Source organism: Rhododendron vialii, chromosome 7a (genome assembly GCF_030253575.1).
Source record: "Rhododendron vialii isolate Sample 1 chromosome 7a, ASM3025357v1".
In the NCBI taxonomy this organism is placed as follows: Eukaryota; Viridiplantae; Streptophyta; class Magnoliopsida; order Ericales; family Ericaceae; genus Rhododendron; species Rhododendron vialii.
Window position 1 is genome coordinate 7827207 of NC_080563.1, and position 12312 is coordinate 7839518.

Consider the following 12312-nt stretch of genomic DNA (forward strand, 5'->3'; position numbering starts at 1 on the left):
ATAATAACATGAATAAAAAATAAACGAAATCATGACTTATTTCACGTCATATATACTAATAAGATCTCGGGTAATTTTGGCTTAATAGTTCTGGAGGATTTTTTTTTTTTTTTAATCTTTATTCAATTTTTCCCCACATTTTGTTAACTTTGCATTAATTTTTATGGATTATTAATTTATTTCAACGAGAGGAATCTAAGAAAATAAAATTTATGTTCAAAACTACTTTTTAATTGAGAAATAGTTAATTCAAAAATCAGTCTATTTTGAATTATTTTTGTCTTTCATAACTTTTTTTTAGGTCTCTCTCATCGAGACGAACTAAAATCTAAAAAAATTACTAACGTAAAACTAAAAAATACAATTTCTTTTACATAAAAGCAAAAAGTTAATCCTCGAGAAGAATTATTAAGCCAAAATAGACCAATTATTAAGCACAACGTACCCATGTGCACATTTACTGAGACCAATAAACGGAATTAACGAAGCTCAACCAGATTTGGGTGGTGCTCCTTGGAGGTGGTTAAAATTACTTCACTAATTAATAAAGAATTTGGGTTTAGCAGGTTGCACGTTTGAGGCGTGCGGGCTTGTGCTTTGCTAGGGTGTTCAAGTTAATGATTAATTTATGCTAACACAGTTTTTTGGTTTTGTCCTTATTTTTTTATTTTTATTTTTTGTGTATGTTAGTTTTATGCCTAATTTTTGAAAAATACGGTTGAGTAAGGTCGAGAGGAATCGAAAAAGTAAAAAATTATGACTTTTACACAAGTATTTTGGAAAATATGCAAGAAAAAAAAAATCAAAAAACCAACTTTTTGAGATTTTCTTTGGATATTTCTCAAAATATTTATGTAAAAGTCATAATTTTTTACTTTTCTGATTTCTCTCATCCTTACTCACCTATATCACATAAAAGTTTGACATAAAACTAACAAATGCCCAAAAAAAAATTGAACAAGTTTGAACCAAAAAATCATTCTGCATAAATTAATTACTAGCATAACTCAGTTGTGATTCCACTAGCCCTCGGTGGTGGTAAGTAAAAAAGTACTAAAAACCTGTGGGATGGGGGTATGGGTCCTTAACCAACTCGTTGCTCTAATTGCAAGTAATTTTAGGGATCATCTCATCCTCACACATAAGCATAAGCAGATGAAACGACCGTAAAAAGGCCGTGGGAATTAGTTGCTAATGTGAGCACGCTGATCCAAAACATTCACCATTACCAAAAAAAAAAAAAGGTGGTAACAGAAGTTGTCCTTTTCACGCACCCATGGGACCGAATGGGTCCTTCTGCCATCACGTCCCTCCGCATTTGGGTCAATCAGCACTTATCAGTCTGGTGACTTTGGTCCCCACTAGTAATACCTCCGTAAAATGTGAATCACGAAAAGGTGATACCAAAAGGGAAAATTCGAAAGTCAGATTTATGTTTCACGTTTATCACACGGAAGTGTCGTTGCAGCGCTGTATGTGGGGTCCCCTAAAGAAACCAATGCCCACCTAACTAATGTGGCCCGAAGACGTTCTGCTTTTAACTTGATGAAGGAAAAGTAAAAAAAAAAAAAAAAAAAAAAGGAAAAATATATTGCAAACAATTTATTTGTATAATATTTTTCACAAAACTGCACGTTTCATGTGAAATACGAAATTAAACTTTTGGACTTATCTACTTTCTTGTTTTTTTAGTAACAAATAGCACATGTCTACGAAAAATTCTAAGAGTCGATTTCAATACATATATTTTTTTAAACTTTTAAAAAGCAGTAGTTAATCCTTATTGTTAATTTCTTAATTAACGACCGACCGTAGTTAATGACTCACCTTCTACCTTTCCTTTTTGTGTCCTACAATTTCTTACAAGTTTTTTTTTTTTTTAAAAAAAAACACAATTAAAATTTGATTTTAGAGAAACTAGGTTTGAAAACTTTGGAGCCCTAACTTTTTACGAATAGATATATAATACTATAGATGAAATAATAGAGCTTTTAATTCCCATGTTGACATGTTATCATCTCTAGATCAACACATGAAACTGACAATAGACTTGAATGCTAGTTGCAAGCTACAAACATCATCTGAAAACAGGGTGTGATGAGATAACCTTTCTCAATGCAGAAGATTTTTCTTGATATGGAGATATCTCAGGCCCCATGTGTCACATGCATGGCCAAATCCAAAGGGGAAAAAAAAAAAAAAAAAACATTATTGGGAATGGATAATTAATATTATAGCTTTCATATCTGGGCCAAAACATTGAAGAATCTTAGCTGTAGAGCTTACCCATGCCATATAGAATGAGCTTGCTAGCTTCATGATTATACGAAAGCTCACAAGAGCAAAAGGACAAGTGAAGTGATCGATCAATGTTTGCATGGCATCCGGCCATTTCAGATCTCAACAAGATTCTAATGTTTGGTTGGTTGGCTGGTTGTGAAAGCAGAATAATGAAATGGACAAAAATAAAAGGAGAGGAAACTGCGAAATAAACACATATATAGTACTAGTTGTGTTTTCTAGGTGACCTTTTATGATTTTATCTTGTGTTTATTTACCGTAGATAACAGTCTAGTGTATTCCCCCCCCTTATCTAGGTTGAGATATTATGTGAACTGATGCGATGATGAGTGCTATCTACTTTAGCATTGTGCCTATATTTGAGTCGGTTATAGAATCGTATGTATTGAAAGAATATGAGGTACCTATGTAGTCCATAGGCTCTATACCTCTCAGACGCTATTGTAAGCACAACTTGTACACATGTGAATCATCTCGAGACTTGTGTCCCAGTAACTTAACTTTATCTCAGTTTGGTATGTTTTCCGCAAGCTCGAGTTTGAAAATATTGCAAACAACTTGAGAAACGAGCGTGAGGATGCTAAAGATCGGCTCGGCTTATTTGCAGCTTTACACGTTATTAGAGCAGAATCAAATTAATCAACTTAAAAGAAGTGAATAGATGAAAGTGGAAATCAGATTATCAGGTGTTGAAGAAGTAAAAAGCCACCATAGTGCATGAGTGAAGATACAGAAAGTATGAGGACAGAACTGCAAAGAATTGATTAGTAAAAGAGTTTTTTTTTTTCTTTTAAATGTTTAATATCCCTTAAACTATAACTATTTTTTCTGTATCGTCATCCTTAAACTAACCAAATCCAACCCATTGAGTCCAATTGGTAACTGCGGTAAAAAATTAGGACAGAAAAGTGGTCAAGTGCCAAGCACGTGTCTTTTTCAACAGACTCCAAGGGCACAAATGGCATTTCATCTCTATTACTCCCAAACCGACAAAAGGGGACTGAAGCAACAAACCAACCCCATATCTTTAATTTTTATGCCTTTTTCCAGCGTTACCCAATGTACCATAAAGTCCATTTACCACATAAAGGGGACTGACTTGTCGTTGGTAATTTTCTCAGCCCTATTATGGTCTTTGCAGCATTTCAATATCCCAAAAAAGCACTGAATATGACCAAAATATCCCTTGAGGGACATATAAATGTGGTATAGCTGAAAGATCTCTCTCCTCAGTCCTAAATTTCCAGTCTTCGCAAACTCAAAATCTAGAGTGACAATGGCAGAGACTAATGAGGTTGAAGCCCTCACCAGAGCTTTCTCAGGTTCCAATTATGCTTTCTCCTTCCCAAAATTACAAGTATAATCCATATCTTCTATAACTAAATCGATTTTCTTCGGTACAATTTGGGTTTGATCATAAACTGATCATGGGACTCAATGGTGCCGAATTCAAAGAATAAATGTTGTTTCAGTCACATTTTTTCCTCTCTTTTTTTTTTTTTTGCATAATTTATTTGTAACATTTATTTTCTTGAATTTGTTTCTTGCCATTTTTTAGCTTTTACTTTTGCAATGCCTTCATCACCCGTTATTTTTCTCCAAATGAATGTACAGTACGAAAACTAAAAAGGGTACCTTTGTCAATGGTTTCCATCATCATACAAATTTTTTATTTGTTCTGTCATTTTTTTTTTTTGTAATTAAGCAATGAAATTCTTTTTTCTGCCACTTAATTTGCTCAAGGTGAAATGCCCAGAAAATAGAATATTCCTCTCGATTAAAATTTACTGAAAAATTATGGATAAATAAAAATATTTTCCAACTTTTTTTGTTTTTTGTTTTTGTAGGTTTTGGTGTGGATGAGAAATCATTTGTAGCAATATTGGGGAAATGGCATCCGGAGCAGAGGCAATCCTTCAGGAAAGGAACTCAATTCTTTGTACAAGACGAACGCTCCTTCGAGAGGTGGGCTGACGAACATGTCAAGAAACTCAGCCGTGAATTTCTACGTTTTAAGGTAATTTATATAGGACAGGGGATGCTGCCGAGCATCTACCTGCAAAGCGGTGCTGAGTGGCCGATCCGTCGGTTCATCTCATTACTCGGATTAAAATTCGAGCCGTCGATTGCCGAGATGAATGGCCGGATCAGGCATTCTGCATCCGCTTTGCATGGATGCTCGAAAAAGATAATTTATACACACATTTGCAAGAGTAATTTTAGATGCATAGAGTTTGTGAGATGCTACTGAGGTTTTTTCCTTTGACTTTTGCTCCGAAGTTTATGTACATTTATTTACTTCAATAATTTTAAAAATTTATTAATATCGAGTAAATTGTTGATTTTGTCGAATTTTTTCACACATTCTTTTTTGAAACCTTTGTTTTTCAAAAAGAATGTTTATTGAAAACCGTACTCTAAAATAGTCGGAATTTTCTGCTCGAAAAAATGAAAAAATATATATATAACGAGGACGAAGATTTTTATTTTGGAAACAATATTTTGAGACCAATATACTATTTCTGTTATTGGATAGTAGTAAAATAAACGAGAAGAAAAAATGCGGGGATATTTAATTTCACTCTTCTAAAAGAAATTCCAAAAATTTATTTTTGTTTCCTTATTTTTTGTGGTGGTGAATCAGAGCGCGGTGGTGCTATGGACGATGCACCCGTGGGAAAGAGACGCGCGTCTGATGAGAGACGCCGTGATCGACGGTTCAAAATCGTACAACGTGGTGGTGGAAATAGCGTGCACTCGGACGTCGGAGGAGCTTCTGGGAGCGAGGAGGGCCTACCACTCCATCTTCGACCGCTCCATCGAGGAAGACGTTGCTTACAACGCCGACGGGGTTGAACGCAAGGTAAGGTCGTGGCTTTTTGTTTTTGCTTCAATTGCTGTTTCCGCATAGGAACGGAGAAGAGTATAAGATACAAAGCTCCTCGTGCGGCAGTCTCATGTATTTGTAGGTCTCATCTCATATGATAGCAATGTTACAAATAGGGGTGCTAACGAGCCGTGTTTTATAGGACTCAAATTCGGCTTGTTAATTATGAGTTTAAAATTTGAGCTCGAGCTGACAAGCTCAGCTCGTTGCAATTACTTAACGAGCCCATATAAATAAGCCAAGTCTATACAAAGGAGCCAGATTTTTTCGATCTGAGCTGAGCTTTAAAATGTTGAGTTCGTCTCGTTTATTACACGAGCCTATTAAATGAGCCGAGCCTCGGTTCGTTTGCTGCCCTAATTACAAATAACCGATTTAACCGTTATATTGGAAATTTTCTCATGGGAAAGAGATCTGCGGGTGCGGGTGGTATTGTAATTTTGGTTCAAGAATTTTTTTTCTGCAAAAACGAAAAACAAAGAAAATGGAAACAGGAAAAAAGAAAAGAAAAAAAATGGATTCTCAACATCTTGGGCCCTTGGCAGTGGTAGAGCCCCTTGAGTTACTGGCTAGGCCCAAAAGTTATGGTCATGGCCTCTCGTGGGCCCTTAATTGCCTGGGCTTTGTTTCTCACATCTAAAATCCGTACCGTTTCACCGACGTGGCATGTGTGTAGTACCCTACCAGCATCCAAAAATTTCTCCAAGAAAAATATTTGTCCAGCCAAAATTTGTGCAACGTGTCAAATTTTTTGACGCGAAATCACATGCTATTAAATCTAGGGACAGTTTGCACCAAAGTGGAACACTTTCATTGTGTAGTTCCAAATGAGCCTTTGTTTTTCATTTTCTTGTTTGTTGGTTGTTTATTTTGTCACAGCTATTGGTCGCACTGGTTAGCGCCTACCGCTACGAAGGTACAAAGGTTCACGAAGACGTCGCGAAATTGGAGGCCAAGACACTCTGTGGTGCCATTAAAAATGGAGCTAAGAAGAACCCAATGGAAGATGATGATGTAGTGAGGATACTGTCGACCAGAAGCAAGCCCCATCTTGTTTCAGTCTTCAAACACTACAAGGACATCTCTGGCAAGACCCTCGATGAGGTACCGAATAACCTGCAAATAATTTTACCATTTTCTAAAAAACCATTCTTTTAGCGAAGGAGGAGGAGAAAAGCCAGCTATTTCTTTTACGCACCGTAAGATCCGATGATTTTTAAGCTTGGCCATTCAGATTCTTAATGTGCGTAAAGGGCAACCAGTTACACCCGTAAGACGAGATTTAGCTAGTATCATTAACACCGTTGCAAAATTCAGGACCTTGTTGCTGATTCAAGCTTAAAAGATACTGCACAATGCATATCTACACCTCATACTTACTTCATCAAGGTGAGTTGGAGACCGATGAATTCCACTCTTTCTTCTGTTCGTAAGAAATTTTTTTAACCTATTTTCTCAGTAAACCGATTGTTATTGGACAAAAAATTTAGGTTTTGGATGATGCGATGAATCCTACTGCAGACGAGAATACAAAAGAGGGCTTGACTCGGGTGATAGTAACCCGAGCAGACCACGACATGAAAGTGATCACAGAAGAGTATCATAAGCAAAAGGGAGTTACATTAACTGAGAGGATTGAGCACATGGCTAATGGAAACTTCAAGGACTTCTTGCTTACTTTGCTTGCAAGAGGAGGGTTTAATTGAGCAGAATTGACCCCTATACTTGGTACCAATCAATGAGTTTGTTCTGTTATTTTTTCTCAGGCATTGTTTCTGATTTCCTCTGCTTCCAATCTTGTTTTGGTGATTGTTATGTGGTTTCTGAAGCAATAATCTTTGTCATCATTGTCTTATTTGGTGTTTTAATGTGCAAGACTTTGTTGATGAGCTCTTGTGGTTCTTCGCATGTTCTTTTTTTTTTTTTTTTTCCTGGCAAATTCTGGCGGTAACTCTGAATTAGAAGAAAAACGTTGTAAACAAACGATGCGATGCCAATTTTATCAGACTAGAAACTCGTAAAGAGATAAAACTAGATAGATCACAGACATACTTAAGAAGGGAGAACTGAACAAACATGATAACATAAGACAGTTTTTGTTGTTTTCGAAATCGCTAGAAGGGAATAAAGGGAAGGGAAAGCTAGAGTTCGGATCGACAAGATGAGAAACCCTTTTGACCCTGCTCTTACGTTTCTCCTAATCCAGAACGTTAAGTGTGTATCAGATTGAGTTTAATTGGATCACATTTTAGCACTAAAATTTGGTTATGATCATGACCCCTTTATGAAGTAAGGAAAACAGATGGATTGGATAAGGCTCCGGGATTCTTTCACCGTACTGTTGTTCTCAGACAATTCTACAAGCCAATGTTGTTACTTACTCGTGACTGAAGGCTTGGTTTGAAGTGAGTTTATCCCTAAGTTTAAGCTAAAGCAAATACGAGGAAACTCCCTTTAAATCTCTTGCAATGAAATGTCCATTACCTGATTATAAAAAAAAATGTCCATTACCTCAGAAACTTAAGGAAACATTACAGCTACAGTTCTGTATGAAAGTGCAAACCAGAAAGGTTACTATTTTCGAGCAGAAAAAGAAGAAACTCCAACTAGATTATGCAGCAGCATATACAGGGTACTAGATACGAAAATGATAGGGGTACTGAATAACATCTCAGATGACGGGAATAGATAGACCAAGTGCACCCTTGAATCCACAAGAGAAAATGGAGGAAAACTTTCATATTTTATTGATCCATTGAGAACCCTGAGGCTTATATCGCTATTTATAATGAAAGTAGTCATAAATTCCCAATGATCGAAGAATTTTAGAAAAAAGTTGGTAAACAAAGAAAAGGAAATATGAAAAAGAACTAGAAAGTAGAAACGTGCTAGACAAGCAGCACTAAACAAGATCTTCCTGATTAAAATCAGACCTAAAGAAAAGTTTCCATAAAACTAAATTTCTTGAAATCTTGTCCTACATCAATAAGTCTTCTTTTCCTAGTAAAGTAAGAAGGAATGCCTTGTAATTGCCCCTTGTGTTCTTGGAAACTGCATGATCAAGGGATACACTGTTTCTCTTGTAAAAGAGTTCATTGATATCTTCCAAATCCTTCTCAGCTCTTGTGACAATCACCCGAGTGAGTGTGTCTTCTTCTATCCCTGGCTTGTTAAGTGCATTTCGCAGTATCTAAACGAAAAATCAATTGTGAATAATTTCATTTTCTGTTTTCGACAAGTACTTAAAATAGAAGAGTCCATGAAGGTCACAATGTTGAGATTCACAAGAAGTGAACATTTCTTTTAGAAGGAAATATCACCTTTGCATAGTACTTCTTAGGGTCATTGATACATCGGATAGCTGTGCGAATTGCAGCCAAGTATTGATTAGCTGGATCATCCACCAGATGCTGAAAAGTGAACAGAACAATAGGCGGAAAAGATTAAGCGAATTCATGCTTGTTGGAGTCGCTCAGAATTTAGTTAAACCAACGAAATTTAATAAATTCTCATTTCTCTAGCGAAATTTAATAAATTCTCATTTCTCTAGCTAAGATGCCCAACAAACACTTCTTTATGGTTAGTGGTTTACTAAATCACCCTGTCTTTCATCCAATTGATAGATTACAACACCTTATTTAAATTTGCAAGGATTTGGGAACTGTTACCTTAGTGATGGAAGTGCCATAGTCGTCCTTGTAGCGATTGAAAGTCGCCATGAGCTGTGCCTTGCTCCTTGTACTCACAATTCTGATGATCTCATTGTGATTCAAGACCTTCTCTTCGATAGCATTGTGAAGAACATTTGCCTCTGAATTTGCCAAGTGTGCATCTATCTCATTGCCGTCATACCTATATATGCCCACTAAGGCTACCAAAAGCTGTAGCAGAAACAAAGCTTTCAAGAACATTAATCTTTCTTCAATAGTCATTAGCAAGTGAGGAGAAAAAATGTCTTTAACTGTACAAATTACATGCCTTGCGGAGGTCGCCAGAGGTATGGGCAGCCAGGTCCTCTTCTAGGGAATGCTTGTAACGAGCCTGGTAGGCACGTTTCACAGCTAACAGCTCTTGAGAAGATTGGGTGCATGAAAGCTCAACGATCACACGGTAATCAGTGGCCAATTGGGTAACGGCTACATTGGCTAAGACAGCATTTCGATCTGCTGGATCCAATATCCATTGGTACACTGCTTTCTGTGTCCATAGAAAGTAAAATAAGTTTCAGCCTGGAAGGATCATTACAATGCAATTTCTCATTATTTCTGATATTCTTACACCAAAACAATTTAGTGTGATCTTTCTTTAACAAACTTTTTCTACTAAGAACATTTACTGAAACTCGGTGTATATGCATTTTAACTGGCGTAGCAACAGAATACATATTCAACCAGAATCCACACAAAAATTATTTCTTGAACTCGTGCAAAAAACATGAAATCCACAGCCCATAGAAATTTTATTAGTACAGGACTTCTCATGCCTAAGCACCAATATAATGGTAGCTCTACAAACACCAATATTATGGTAAGCATTTGATTATTTGACACAGGAACACCCAAAATGAATGCTCATATTTCCAAAAGTGGGGAAAGTTAGCGGTGCAAGGACAATAACCTCAAAATCCCCAGAAAGCTCCGACTCAAGACGCTTCACTAGATCTTCTTGATAAATCTCTTCATAGGCTCCCCTGATGAGCTTCCGTTGAACTGCATTTCTACGGCCAATTATGTTAACTATCGTCTTCTCATCACTCCCCCATCCTGGAAAACAATTGCATCACGCGTTAGTTTGCATTCAATTCTGATGAAAATAGCCGGTTGACAATACCATTACAATTGAGTCTCTCCCTTATTCGGAAAAGGGAAACCAAATAGTGAAGAAAGAAAAGGAACCATAATGCACAGCCTTTTTATGAGATCAGTTTGGCGGCCAAGAACATCTCCAACCTTGATGTTAAATTTGGAGATGTCAAACTTATTTGAAGGCTTATGGGGCAAATTGACAAAAACCATATTGTCAAGTTATATTATATATCGCTATTTTCAGATTTCATATATTTTAACTCCTATAATAGTAAGAAGTAAATCAAAAAGCTTAAATAGTCTAAAGAGGATTTGGCACCTTCTGCAAAAATTGACAGGTGTCAATTCCAAGTCCCTCATTGGTGATGCTCTAAGAAACTTTATGAATATACACCCATTTTTTGTTTTTTTGAATCAATCTACCGTCACATCCTTACCATTTAAAAAATAAGTCAAAGTCATTAAATTAACAGCATAAAGTGGAGAAACAAATGAGATGTTTAAATTCATGAATCAATCCCATCTGATACTCTAGTTTATGAATTAAATCTATATAGGTACCCGCGTTATTTGAAAGCGCGCTTGTAGTCACGAGTTACGACTCATCACTCAGAATTGCAGAACAAAAATATATAGAACAAGAGATACTAACCTTGAACAGCCTGTCTCATGAGCTCGGCATCTGCAACAGGAGAATGGTTCTCAGGAGCACAGAGGGTGGCCATTATTCTGCTCTTTATTAATATTCTTCCAATATTTTCTAGAATGGACGTTTATTGCATTGCTTTTTCACCTATTTATAGTGCTAAAGGTACTTAATTGCTAGTGACTAACATTAAATTTCTGAAGTTAATGTTTCCTACTTTGAAGTTACAAAGACAACATAGATCACCATATTTATAGCGCAGTTTTATCACAAGATGAAACTGTTCTTTAATTGAATGACGTGAACGAGAGAATGAATGGATTCTGTTAGTTTTGTGTCTGAAAGATGGTAACTGAGCACTAAATGAGCTATAGCTACCACAGATGGAACATTCGTAAAGTGACGGTTCAAAGTACAGGATTTGAGAATTTTCAGACCAGTCTTTTCTTCTCCGTTTTGTTTCCCATTTGATCCAAGTATCAGGTTGCTTCAACTTTGCAATTCAATTGCGTAAAAAGCTAAAATGTTAACATCAATTATTTACTTATTGTTTTCTCAATCGAAGTCCCATCAAGGCAGCATTTTCCAGTTTCCCAAGAACAAGTTCAATGTTTTTTGCTGAAATTCCCAAGAGCTCATCTGTTTCCCCAGCCCGCTAAGTGCCTGCTTGAATATGAATAGTTATGTGTGCGGTACGCTAATTTTTCCATGCTTTAAAAGTATTATCCCTCACCCAAAAATAAATAGACTTGACAGAGGGTGTTATTTAGGGGAGCCAGGAGTCATAACACTGCCGATGATGGACGACCCCCAATAACAATAAAGCACATGAAAATACTAAGAAACCCGTTACTAAAATTTTACAGTGTTTTAGCCACCTAATGTTTCAATTTAAAAGTTCTTGCTGGATCATCAAGCTCCAATTCATTTCATACCAGAAATCTAGTTCCTCAGGCCCTTAATGGGTCACTCACAACACGTCAAATATACCAAATATCGACGTAGAGATTCAGATTCATGGAGACATTTCATCAAACACACCATATAAGCTTGTAGTCTATCAAACTAGAGCAGAACTATTCAAGATTGGCAAACGGAAAAACCGAACAAGAACACGAGCTTTCAATGAGTACTATAAATTACACACCCACAAGAAATAAAAATTGAAAACTTCTTGTCAACATTGAACAGTAACAGATTGCATGTGTCTTAGCAATGCGATGCAATTGACTTATATGGAAATTATTCAAGTTGATACTAACATCAAAGAGCTCATGATGAGCCATCGCCGGCATTGGAAGTAGTCATAACAAGGCCCCTTCCATCAAAAAATCAAAGCCGGTTTGGATAAAATCCTATCGGAATTTGACTTTTAAATGATGACACTGCAACTCCTTGTAATGTACCCATGGTATCAGTTTGGTCCAGGTAACAACAATTGCAACCATATATGCCTCAGTAGGGTTGTTATGGAGTGTTGCAGTAGCAACGTGCTCCTCACATGATTAAAAGGGCACAATGAGCAAACGAACAAATATCATTCTGACCGTTAGACCCAATAATTCACCCATTGATACTGATTCCTTCACATTTTCTGTCATGTTCAGCTCTCAAGCTGAGGGCACCCACACTTTAATAGCTAGCTTTTGGGATTGAGTTCTATCCAAGACTAT

General features: G+C 36.6%; 2 protein-coding genes across 2 annotated transcripts; one reads left to right on the plus strand and one right to left on the minus strand.

Annotated features, from left to right (window-relative positions):
* The first annotated feature begins 3474 nt into the window (after window positions 1–3474).
* On the plus strand, window positions 3475–7077 carry LOC131334749 (annexin D4-like). The gene is made up of 6 exons (XM_058369975.1): window positions 3475–3623; window positions 4149–4318; window positions 4946–5164; window positions 6068–6292; window positions 6506–6577; window positions 6679–7077. The coding sequence occupies exons 1-6, from the start codon at window positions 3578–3580 to the stop codon at window positions 6892–6894; spliced, it is 948 nt and encodes a 315-aa protein (XP_058225958.1). The 5' UTR covers window positions 3475–3577; the 3' UTR covers window positions 6895–7077.
* An 873-nt stretch (window positions 7078–7950) lies between these two features.
* LOC131334750 (annexin-like protein RJ4) lies at window positions 7951–12247 on the minus strand. The gene is made up of 6 exons (XM_058369976.1): window positions 10646–12247; window positions 9806–9951; window positions 9167–9385; window positions 8857–9069; window positions 8509–8598; window positions 7951–8378 (listed from the first exon to the last, which is right to left on the minus strand). The coding sequence occupies exons 1-6, from the start codon at window positions 10716–10718 to the stop codon at window positions 8166–8168; spliced, it is 954 nt and encodes a 317-aa protein (XP_058225959.1). The 5' UTR covers window positions 10719–12247; the 3' UTR covers window positions 7951–8165.
* Window positions 12248–12312: the final 65 nt, after the last annotated feature.